This window comes from Nuphar pumila, chromosome 7 (assembly GCF_984573655.1).
Source record: "Nuphar pumila chromosome 7, dmNupPumi1.hap1.1, whole genome shotgun sequence".
Taxonomy (NCBI): Eukaryota; Viridiplantae; Streptophyta; class Magnoliopsida; order Nymphaeales; family Nymphaeaceae; genus Nuphar; species Nuphar pumila.
The window spans coordinates 52,722,758-52,735,256 of record NC_143255.1 but is presented as its reverse complement, the minus strand read 5'-3'; the positions used below and the strand labels follow the sequence as shown (position 1 = coordinate 52,735,256).

At 39.3% G+C, this 12,499-nt stretch overlaps 1 protein-coding gene across 1 annotated transcript; it reads right to left on the bottom strand.

The window, feature by feature from the left end:
• Window positions 1-7,497: 7,497 nt before the first annotated feature.
• Window positions 7,498-11,235, bottom strand: LOC149832259 (cytochrome P450 CYP72A616-like). Its single transcript, XM_090013205.1, has 5 exons — window positions 10,968-11,235; window positions 9,551-9,771; window positions 8,741-8,985; window positions 8,154-8,529; window positions 7,498-7,971 (listed from the first exon to the last, which is right to left on the bottom strand). Exons 1-5 carry the CDS (start codon window positions 11,233-11,235, stop codon window positions 7,546-7,548), a joined length of 1,536 nt encoding a protein of 511 aa, XP_089869331.1. The 3' UTR covers window positions 7,498-7,545.
• Window positions 11,236-12,499: the final 1,264 nt, after the last annotated feature.

The following is a 12,499-nucleotide window of genomic DNA, read 5'->3' as shown; positions in this document are numbered from 1 at the left end:
AAAATCAGCCTATTTTTAAGGAGGAAAAAGAAGAGAGTGGTTAGCATTAAATGAGGGGTTTCAAAAGTCAAGAGGAGAGGGGGGGGGGGGGTTGTTCAAGCTAAACCGTCCATCTCTCCCTCTTCATCCCAGCCCTCCATTTCTTCTTTAAGCTTTATAAAGCTTTTGAGAAGGGGAAGGAGAGAGAAAGACCCCATTCGATTGGTCTCTTCTCTCTTCTCTCCCTCCCTCTACAAAAAAATTCTTTCTGTGTGTGTGTGTGTGGTGGAGCTTCATTCCAAGCAAGAAGGAGCCTACCATCTTCTTCTCCTTCCTTCATCCGATCAAGGTGAGATTTTCCCATTCTCTTACCATTTTCATGGTGGATTGGGTATTGGTTCAAGCATGAGGTAAAAAATCCCATTGCATCCGATGTATGCAAGAATTTTTGGCGGATTAGGTCATCCATGGGTTTTATTAGTTGCTTGTTCACATTTTAAACACCCACACACACTTAACCGTTGGTACAAATGCACTTCTTTCCTTTTCTTTGTTCTTGCTTTTCTTTTTTTTTGTTTGCTTCTTGGAAGGGGTTGCGTTTGGGGAGGCTTGCATGGCTGGACTGGGTTCTCTCACAACCCAGCCCAGCCATCTTTTCCTTCCTCTTTTTTCGGCTATCACAGCCTGTTAGAAAGGGGATGGCTGCATGTGTTTCAACAGTGGCCCAGGCCGACCAAGTGATGGTCAGCTCGGGGCCACCTTCCCCCTTCTCCGTCTATCCGCCTTGCCCATGGTCGAGCTACAACAACACCCAACCCGGGGCATGTTGTAGCCCCTTTTGTCCTCGACTCTGTCAGGGTCACCCTAGACCGAGCAGGGTTCGGTTAGGCCCCCTTGTTGTAAGCCTTGTAAAGGCTGTTAACCGGGTGCAGGCTGCACCCAGGTCTTGCGTGGGTTGTGCCCTTTCTCAGTGCAGGCCACAACTGCACCAGTGAGACCTGGTCCGAACCACCCTAGTTCAGACCAGGGTCTGTCTCTCTCTTTTCCTTTCGGTTGGCCAGCTAGGTCTGGTCCTGCATGGACCAGACCCAGCTGCTGTGTTGGGTGTCAAAGCATCCAAACTGGCATAGTTCGGGGCTTCCGACTGTGGGCTGCACTGCACCCCCTAGTCTGAACTGCCCTGGTTCAAACCAGTCTTGGGTGTGGTTCAGGCTGGTCTAGTCCTGCAAGGACCAGACCTTATTTTTATTGGACTCAAGTTGGATGCCCGGACTGAAGCAGTCTGAGGCCACCCGTGTAAGGATGACCTTGCAACCTCGGCGTTTGCTGCCACCGGTGTCGGCAGCAGGCCATGCCTTACTACTGGCCGTTTCCAGCATGTGTGCAGGGCAACAACCTTGCTGTGTTATCAGCATATGTGCTGTTGTGCTTCATTGTCTTGCAGACTGTCGCGGTGTTTGGCTCAAGGCAGCAAGTTGAGTTGCCTTGGCTCCCCTTTTTTCTGCTCATTCGTGCCATGTGCACGGCTGCAGAAATGCAGCCCCTTAATTTCAGCATTTTGGCGATTAGTCATGGTGGGGCCGTAGTTTTCCCTTGTGTGTGATAACGCAAGCCAATCCGTATGCGTGTTAGCGCTCGTAGTAGCACGATAGTAATTCATAAAGCTTTGACAAAGTGATTGTGAAATGTTGCACGTATATATATGTATATTCACATTTTAAATGCTTAGAACATCACTCATCACTCGCACATATGAACACATGCATGAAATGTTGTGTTATATTGCCTTGTTGTCATAATTACGAAACTTAGTGGATTTACACATTTTGATTCATATATCACATGTTGTTGCCAAATGATACTTCTCACTTGCACAAAATTGCACATTTCAATATAGATTGAATGTATTATACGTAAATGTTGCCATTTACATTCAATAATTGTGCAAGAATATGAAAAATATGTCAAATGGCTTTGCACTTTCACCTTGGCACATCGAGACACTAAATTAGACTGTCTGTTGTGTACATCAAGTGTCATATTTAGATTTTGTGCGCTATCACTACACTATTGCATGTAGCACACTACACACTTGTTGTATCCCGACAAAGGGTTGGGAAGTTAGCACCACATAGGGTATTGGCACAATTTGCCAGTTGAGGTTATGCGACTCCACCAGAGTCTTGTTGGGCGATGGTCCCATGTTTGTGAGAGAGCTCACATGTTGTGATACCCTAAAGAATAAAATGATGTTGTATCGCTTTCATAGGTGATGTGCTCTTTCTTTGGTAGTGTGAGGCTCGAGCACATGAATGGGCGGGCAAGACCTCGTTTGTGTGATGCTGCAGGGACCACGAGGCATGCATGTCAAACACCTCATAAGAAGGTGTGTTGTCTAACCAAGCTTAAGAAAGATAAACTGCCTGGTTACCCATTCACAAAACGGTTCACCTTGGAGAGGGTGGATGGTATAAACTCCGAGTGACAGGTCGTTACTACGACATGAAGTTGATAGGAGAAAAGGCATCCTTTTAGCCTCCAGTCACTCGGAGTTAGGGAGGTCGATGCTACCTTTTGAGGTACCTCTACTACTATAGTAGTGTGGATTGTAATCCATTACCTATGCGAGGGTTCTCTCTATCTTATACTGCTTGCATGAGGTTACTCGGTCTGTAGCATCCCCGGTTATCACATTAGAAATTGAATAACAGACGTCGGGTGCATGTCTCACAGAATGCGAGGTTCCTTCGCATACCCGAAAGAGTAAGCAAGAAGAACATAATCACTAACCAATCACATGCTGACTTACCTTGATTAGTTATTTGGTTATATTAGAACTGTGTAAGGTGTTTCCTTCCTTTACTTTCTTCATCGTACGTACCATAGTTGCTTTACTTTGGCTGTATGTTTCTAACTATCTCATCTTGATGCACCTAGCTTTGTATTGCTACTTTTGCTAGTCTCATACTTGTTGCACATATATATGCTTGCACACATATTTACTTTGGTTACATATTGTTAACTGTTCTATCATGTTAGCTATTGTCCTGCTGTTTACTTTTGATTCATGTCATACCTGCTATCATGCCTTTTGTTTCTTTTAAAATGGTATATCTTGATTGGTTATCTCACCAGCTCACAAGAGTACTGACCCCATTTTATGGGGATGCAAGTGATGATTAGCTTGAGTGGCGATGCGATGGCTGCACGACAGGAGGCTTGGGACCCACACTTTAGACTTTTGCGGTCTTAGATTTTTGGTTTTTTGGGGACTGTTCTCCGACTTTTGGGAGACTTGTATTTATGATGTATTCATAGTCTCATTTTGTAAAAGGACTTTGATATTGTAACTTTTGATGATAAATGTTATTTCTCTGTAACTCGTCCAAACTTGCAACCTTTGTCTTCCCCCTTGTTTTTCGTTGCTTATTAAAACCTTTCAAAAACAAAATTTACTCTAAAAATCTACTCCTGAATTGGGGTTTGAGACGTTACACATTGTGTTCCAAATTCTTCACACAAAGTGTAATAATAGGTATATACATCAACCCATGAAGCTTGTTCATTCTCAAAGGTACAATGTCAAGTTGTGTCTAGTTACATGATCTACTTGTTTCACTAACTGAAGTCAATTCTTTGAGAATTAAGGAGGCAAAATAACTCTAAGTATTATTATTTTCATCAAAGTAAAACGATAATGACTTCATTATGCTTGCCTTAGAAAAGGTGAATAATAAAAATATTTACCTTTTCAATACAAATCTCGTATAGAGCAATTATCTCACTCATACAAAGAATAACACAATTAATCAGAAGGTTGTCTATGAGAAATAAGAGTGCTCAGAAGGCTGTCTATGAGAAGTGAGAGTGCTCAAATAATCTTTGCTTGTTGCTTTTGCAATCATGAGTGACTAAGAATATTAGAGGCATTATCTCTCACTGCAGGACATTGAAGAAATTTCTGAAATCCATTGAGGCGAAAGTTATTGACTTAAATGAGATTTTATCTTAGGTTGTATGGATTAAGAGCTTTATTTCAGGTCTTGGTGTCGTGGACTCTATTGAGAGGCCACTGAATACTTTTTGTGATAATGAAATTGTTAAACTGAGAATCATTTAGTATGTATTAATACAATCGGTATGAAGGAAATGACTGTGGATCCTCTTACTAAAGGGATAGCACCAAAATTATATTTCCAATATATAACAATGATGAGTCTATTTGATTCCTTTTGATATATGACAATGCATTATAGTTATATGTGATCACATCTATGAAACTAAATTGATTCTCTATGATTTTTGTGCATTGTTGATTATGTATAAATATCTCTCATTTAAGAAGAAAGAATAGCAAAATAAGAATATTAAAATGACCAATAGAATGAGTTAAAGACCAACCTATAAATAAATGTATTTTTAACATGCTGAACAATGAAAATGAATAATATTATAGTATATAAAAATATGATATTTCATATAGAGGTATTCTTCTCCATGACTCATATCATTCAATCAGGTGAAATAGGATAGCATGTTAACCTACGTGGAAATTAAATCGAGATAACGATATAAAACCTCAATGAAGTATTTTTCTATGTCAATAGGTTAAGTGGGAGAATGTTGGATTTTGAATCGGATCGAATCCAACTTGGATGCGACCCATATTGACATAGTCACATCAAGGGATATACATGGGTGTGGCTCTTGGGTTTTGGGGGTTTAAGGATACTGCTCACCTCTCGGTATTTTGGCATGGGCTTATTGAGGGCGTCGATTGGAGAGAAGAATGCCACCCGCATCCACTGAAACATTATTTGGATTGTCCAAGAACACATTCAGTAAGTGGCTCTTTCACGATCCATTTTATGCTAACAGGAGAAGCACTTGTTGTGGCGGCCTCATGAAATGAGATGTGTTGTGGGTGAATGGTTATTCTAATGTAAAAATAACTTTTGATAGAAAAAAATTTCTACACCTACTATAGTGATTTTTTTTTATAAAAAATCATATTTTTAGAAAAACTTTCCTTTCAATTTTTTTTCTCATTTGAAACTGTTGGAAAAGTTTTGATTTTTTTCTTCCTACTTTCACTTTTCTTACAATTTTCCCATTTTCAAACGGGGCCTTACATGTGACAAATTTTCATACGAAAAATTTTCTTTAATTGTTGGTGTGATGTAAAAATTAAATTTTAAGATATAGAGAGAGCAGTTTACGTGGAAAAAAATCATATAAAATCTTTTGGATTTTAGAAAAAAGAAAATTTCATTTTGTACAATCAGAAAAATGCACCTTTTCCTTTTCCACTACATTTTTCTTGCCATTTGCCAACTTCCAAACGTGTTTGTCAGGAAGGTCTAATCCCAAACTTGCCACGCACCTCTGGCGACTCACCCTTACTCGTTAACTCACGTAAAACCCCATGCTATACTCAATACACGTAATCAGAGGTATCCAAACGCACCCTAACAGAAAATTTTAGCATCCTGAAAAGTAGTGAACAGGGCAAGACCCATGCTATATAGTCAATACACATTTTTAATTTCTCATCTCAAATCTCTCTTTAGCTCTGTTAAAAGTCTATACCAATTCATATAAATGTTTTTTCCCATAAAATTTTCGCTCCCATGCGTATTTTCTAAATTTGCAATCTTCACGAAAATAATGGATCCCGAAAACCGAGTCTCTGTGATTCGGTTTTCTAGCCAAATGGATCTACCAAAAACTGCATCTAAAAGAGGAAGGATGATTTTTATGATGTAACATGGACCAACTTTGGTAGGTTGCATGTGGGGTTGATTTGTTCGGGTGATAATTTTAAGCCTGCCGCTTGGTTATTTTTAAATAATTTTCAGAGTTGAAAGCATTTTTTTTTTAAATATCTACATTAAGAATCCGCCCACAGAATCGGCTCTGCCTGCTGGTCGCTGTCGTGGCAGCGTGCCCTTTCATTGTTTTTTTAATAATAATTTTCAGTGTTTAGGTCAAACCTTCTTGCATCCCACGTTATTCAGTAACGGGATCAGATAAACCACGGTTTAGGCCCCATCTCACTGCACCAAACCCCTTTGGGGCTGGGTATAGAACTTGATGTCCAGCTTGAATACCTTAAGCCGACTCACCTAGCCAGGCATGCGGAGCACTTGGAAGGCAGACACTCTCTTCAATAATGGTCTAGTACTATTACATGATGTTTTGAGTCATTAAAAATTTAAATAAAAAGTCTCTGGATTCATGTTTTAATTTGGCTAAAGTTTTGCTGGGAAATGTGTCTCATGGGTTCTCACAAGACTTTAAATTTCAAAAAGGTCTACAAATCTTACTCTGCTTTCTGCTCCAGTGACAGGGTTCTGATGAGGGTCAACGAAGAGATAGAGGACAAGTCTTGTAACATTGTTAGTCCTGCCCAAGAGGATACTGCAAGTGGCTATCTATGATTATGTGACAGGACATGATCTTATCCTTACTCATCCGAAGCCATATGTTGTCCACTTTTAGATATTGAGTGTTAGATTATTTCATCTTTTTTCAATATTTGTTTCTTACATTTTGTTTCTAGATACATAATCAGAATATGGATTTTGTCTCATTATTCTACATCTGAAGGGTAGTCATTAGTGCAAGATCTTACCAGCCTTTACCTTTCTCTGCCTAATACCTTTGGTTGGTTTTCTTTAATTTTATTTTTTCTTTCCAGATCAAGGGGTCTTTTCTGTCAATCTTCTGTAATGTTTTGTCTTAACTTCAAATAACTAATGTCGAGTTTTCTCCTGGTTATTTTTCAAAATTCACTAATCATTTCTGAACTTTCTTTCAAGAAATTACACATTTCTCATAGCTAGATTGAAGCGATGAATTGTGGCAGGTACTTCTCACAGCTTGCATTGACCAGATGACTCTCCTGGTGCAGTTACTTTATGGTTGTGCCGAACATCTTGGTTAGTTCTACAGGATTCAGAAACCAACCGCTGTCTTATTTTGTTTCCTTTTCTTTGGCTCTGTCTAATATTTATTAACTAAATTTGTGGGTGATGGAAAGCACCAGGTACTGCTATAACATGAAAGAAGGATTCATTTTGATTTTGTACAATCTAAGCTTACTGATTGCTTGCAATTTCTAGTACTGGGATTGTTCTGCATATATTTATGTAGGTTCACCATCATTAATAAGTTCTTTTATTAGTATCATGTAAAGCAGGGATTTTGATTATCTGTTGCTGGCACAGAAGTTTTGGCATGGTTTCAATTCCTTATGGGAAACAAAAAATCATTTGGTCAGATATAGTGCTTGTAATATGGTTATTTTGTTTATCGAGGAGAACATTTAAGGGTACTCCATCAGTAAGATGGAGTGCTCAAAAAGATATTGCAAATTCCTAACATAATCATACAGAAAACGATCTTACAATACTAGAAAATTTCTCACAGAAACATGGCTACACTGGTTCCTTGTGAATTACAACCAAACGCATGCACAGATGTGTGCGTGTGTGTGTGTGTGTGCGTGTGGCCTTAGGAATACCATGTCAAGCAAAGCTGAGGCAGGTGATTATGACCGTTCTCTCATACATGACGCAAGATTATTTGAGCACCATACTGTGGTTGTAGAGTTATGACAGTATGTGGAGCATGAATGTACGATGGCGAGAGCTCAAAGGAGAGGTGCTGCAGAATCATGGCTAGTGCCAACTTAGCCTCAGTTAGTGCAAATGACTGACCAAGGCAGATCCGGGGACCCCAACCAAATGGGAAGAAGGCCAACTGATGCTTGGAGGCATTTGAAATTCCTGCTGAGAACCTCTCTGGCTTGAATTCAACTGCGTCAGCACCCCAAAACTGACGATCATGATGAATCTGGAGAATCGGCAATACCAATCTCACTCCAGCTGGAAGGGTAATATCTCCTAGTTTGATTGTTTTGTAAGTGTGCCTCAAAGCAAAAGCTGCAGGTGGGTATAGCCTTAGAACTTCATATAGAATCATAGTCACCTGTGATGCAGATCAACAATATCAGGGCAGCAAAGTAGCAAGAAGGAACTAAAGATCCAACTTCAGACAACCAAAGACCTCAGCTAATGTGCTTCATGAGTGACCTGATCTAGTCATGGCTGGACCAATTCAAAATGGTTATCAACTTGTTTCCACAAACTTCATAAGAAAAGGGAACTTACAGTCTTTAGGTGGCTTAAGCTATCAAAAGAGGGAGTGCTCTTGCCACAAACTTGAAAAACCTCATCCCTTGCACGCATCTGCCAGTTAGGATGCATCGAAAGCAGAACCATGGTCCATGTTAGAAATACTGCAGTTGTCTCCTGGCCTGCAAAGTAGAACAGTCTGCATTCCTCTATGACTTCATTTCTTGTCATTCCCTTGCCTCCATGTTCAGAGTGGTTCTTGTTTGATTCTAATAGTAAGCCCAATAAATCATCATTTCTAGCAATCCCCAACTTCATCCCTTTCTCTCGCTTTTCAATTATACTATTTAGAATGGATTTGATCTTTCTATTCAGCTCCTTTCTTCTAAGATTCTTTTTTGTCGGCAAAAACCTGTTTTACAGTAGCATATACACTTTAATTTTGGACTATGTTTTTACTAGTTATGCTGCCACAAAGAAAATGTGGTTACACTACATTCTATTAATTGCAAAGATGAATAGATTTGAACAAGATCGGGACACAAACTTTACTGCTGTATGACCCTTTTTTTTCTTGCATGTTTCTGGTACATGTTTAAAACCAAAAGGACAGTCTGTTCTACCTGATTCCGGGGACGTAAAGTGTTCGAATGGCTTGGACGAACAGGTTTTCTTCTTCTTTCTGCATTTGAAATATATACTTTCCTTCTTCATAGTTACTGCCAAAGGCTGTTCTACAAATGATATCTCCAGTAAGGTTCTGGAATTCCACACATACATCCAGTTCAAAAGATCCTTGGGACCCAATTGATTTTTCCCATCTCTGAACCAACTCACTACAGCTAGAAGAAAATGATGGCAGCATCCCCTGTTCACCATAACCAGTGAAAGAACTTACAACATAGGTAAAGATAGCCATATGGTGCCTATTATGAAAAAACATGAATATTTTTGTTTTCTTTTTTATGGCAAGCTGGGGGCTTAAAAAAGGAATTTTGTTAGCTCTTCTGAAAATGGTTTTTCAATAAATATCATGATAATAATGAAAAGTACTGTGAAATTAACACGTTTAAGATGTTTTCATTGTATGATGATATTGTGAAAAAGCCTTTGAAAATATGTTATGTTTCAGAAGACAATGAAGATAGTTGTGACTATGGCATGTAGTAAAAACTCCTGGCCGGCTAGTTTTCCCATTAAATATCTTTTCAAATTGTGGCTGGTATGAATGGGTTTACGCATGAAATCGTGAACCAGGTGAGAAACACTGGGACCCACTTGGGCCAACGTGGACTTTTAGAACCACGTTGCTTAGGTGAGCCAAGTTGCAGCTGCTGTTATGATGAAAATTACCATTCAACTGAAACATGGGAGCGCTTTATTTCATGGAAAATTATTAAGGCAAAAAATGAGAAAAAAAAAGTAGTAGAAACCTTCAGCTTTTCCAAATGGAAAGCAGGACTGATGAGCCTTCTTCGTGCTACCCATTCTTCACCTTCCAAGCCAAGGAGGCCCATTGTCAGGATCTTCAGCTGAGGGGGGTGAACCGGCTTTTGAAAGTGACCAAATTTGTTTGAAAGAATTTCCTTCACCATCTCTGGTTTCATGATGACAAGTTGAGGAGTTTTTCCAAACCAAGTGAGAGCTAATCTACCTGCACTTTTAACAACCCAATCTTTACCATCACAGCACTCATCAACTCTCTCTCTCTCGATATATATATATATATATATATATATATATATGTGAGAAATGAGTTGGATTTTGGGTGTTTTTTCGCAATTCTAACCCTATAAATGTGTTTGAGCATGAATGATTTAATTATAAACGACACTTGGATCATGCATTTTGAATGAAAAACATGGTATTTGGAGTCTAAAAAATTAATGAAAATTACAGGTTATTAATTTTTGAAACTTTGTAAAAACTGATTCATGCATCAGAATCAAATGCTCCAAGAACTGAGTCCTATAAAAACAAGCATATAGATCATATGTGTACAGTCAAATTTTTGAAAAAACACCAAAAATCCAATAGCATATTTCATTTTGCTCCATGCCCATTTAGTAGGTTTTCATCTCTCTTTATATATGTGTACGGGGTTTGGCGTAATGGGATGGGGCCAGACCCATTGACGGGCAGTCTAGGTTCAAATCCCATGGGCGTCACCCCTACGTGTAAGCCAAAGTTTGGCGACTCCCTTGGGTCGAGGGGTAAGCCCTGAGAGTTTTATGCTGACATGGACAGAAACTGTGGTACGGCAGGGTGAGCCAGCACAGCTGGGTCTCCCGGGCTGAAGCGGTTTCTTTGAGTAAAAAAAAATATGTGTGTTTAGTCATGTCAACTCGACTGTACAAATTAATGAGCTAGAGATCAAAGGCGTGTGTAGTTATCCATTCGTACCTCAGATGGATTTCAACATGGTCTAAATGTTAGGAACGAAAAAATATCATATACGCGGTGATTTTTTAAGGCTCATAAAATCATGTACTGTAATTAGATGATTTGAGAGTCGATTCCCACTAATCAAAATTGCAAGGTTAGTCTCATGAACATCAACACTAAACCTAAAAAAATAAAAAATATATATATAAAAAAGAACTCGGTTGAAAGTCATGGCGGCCTCACAGTATATTGAAACACACACACTCCCACGCTAAGGAGAAAAAACTTTGTCATATTCAGAGATCGTATAAAAAACAAACATTTTCAATCAACAAAAGCTTGTTGGCTATGAAAACGGCAAGCTTATGAAAATCAACAATCTAGTGAGATTTGAAGAGGGGAAAGAAGAAAAAAGACACAGATTAACAAAGCTAATAAATAAGCAGAGACTAGAAACTAACGTACCATAGTTCTCAACAGCTTCATTAAAGAAGGGCAAGACACGTGGGACTATATCATGAGAGAAGCCCATGGGTTTAGACCATGCTCGCGCTTGCATACTCAGTGCTTCATTTATGTTCCCAATGATAAGTTTGTAAGGGTAGCCATGGATCCCTTGCCTCCTCAAGGCCTCTGCAAACTGCCTGGGCTCCCACCATACTGAGTATGCTATCTTCACTACCCATGAAAGGCACAGTACTACAGAAATGAAGAGAAAAATAGTTGTCGCCATGTCTTCCCTGCAGATAGACTGAGAACGATAATGAGATGGACAGCCACCTAGTTGGTATTTATGGGTGTATATTTGGTACAAGTTACGTGGTCACCAAGTGACAATGATGGTTCAGAGCATGCTGCAGTAAGAAATATTTGTACTTCTAAATACAAATATTTGCATGTCCCCAAATGTTTTTGTTTTTTCATGGCTGACAAAACCTTGATTTTGACATTGCAAAGATGGATAATTTGTGTGCTTTCAGGAATACCCTCCTTGGTATTATAAAATGAAAAGTGAAGCCCCAAAATAAGATGATGCTTGCTTCTCTTTGTGTCTCTGTTCAGTCAAACTGGTTAACAAGGAAAGAAAAGCTAGACAATGACACGATTCGAACAGGTTCGATTCACAAGTTTGAAAACTTTTTGGAGAATAGGTCATGAGGGAATGGAAATTTTTCAAATTTTAATCAATAAAACTATATTTGGTACTTTTATTTTTAAAAAATAGTTTTTATTAAAATATTATAAAAACATTAAAATTTATTTAAAAATAATAAAATAATATTTGTGCACCTGCCAGTATCCATGTCAGCATGTCGGATCACATCACCAAAGGACAACAGGCCAAGATGGTGTATCCTAGTGACATAGCTAGGAATATGTAAACGCACGCGTTGTATTGTCACAGGTATTTTTTTTTTTATTCTTTCCTTTCTAGCGTGTAGAGGGTGCCTAGCGGCTCTCTATGCAGTTTGCCTTAGAGGTGAGGAGCTAAGTAAGCTTAGTGAAAGCGGATTCAAGGTCATGCATATCTCATGCATGCTTAGCACAATAGAATGTCTAGATAGAGGCCAAGTTGAGTGGGGCCATGCAAAAGTCTTTGGTGTATAAGCATCCAAGCCAACGAGGGATGTGTGTATCACCTTCCTATAACAAGCGTATGAAAAGTTGAGGGTCATAAAGTCGACTACCCATCCGAATAAGCATCATGAACATTGGAGTCAACATCGAGTTCTCAAAGTGCACTGAATGAAGGACATAGATTTCTGGGGCCTGTGAGCCCCACGAAGCATATAGTACGGCCCATGGGAGCCTCCCACCATGATGGAGAAGGCCTTTCGCCCCCCAGCCAAATCTAGTTACTAGTATAACATAATGAAACTCCCTAGCCAAGAGGAATTATTGTCGCTCAACATGCACTTGTCGAGCCCCTCACAAGGGTGCGATGTTGGGCGACATAGTGAAAAGCAAGAGCGGGCTCCACACATGCTTTAGATGCC

Coding starts and splice junctions, on each gene's coding strand:
- LOC149832259 (XM_090013205.1), bottom strand. CDS start 11,235: ATGGCGACAACTATTTTTCTCTTCATTTCTGTAGTACTGTGCCTTTCA. Junction 9,772..10,967: donor TGAAGCTGTTGAGAACTATG/GTACGTTAGTTT, acceptor TTAAAAGTGCAG/GTAGATTAGCTCTCACTTGG. Junction 8,530..8,740: donor CTTTACGTCCCCGGAATCAG/GTAGAACAGACT, acceptor ACTGTAAAACAG/GTTTTTGCCGACAAAAAAGA.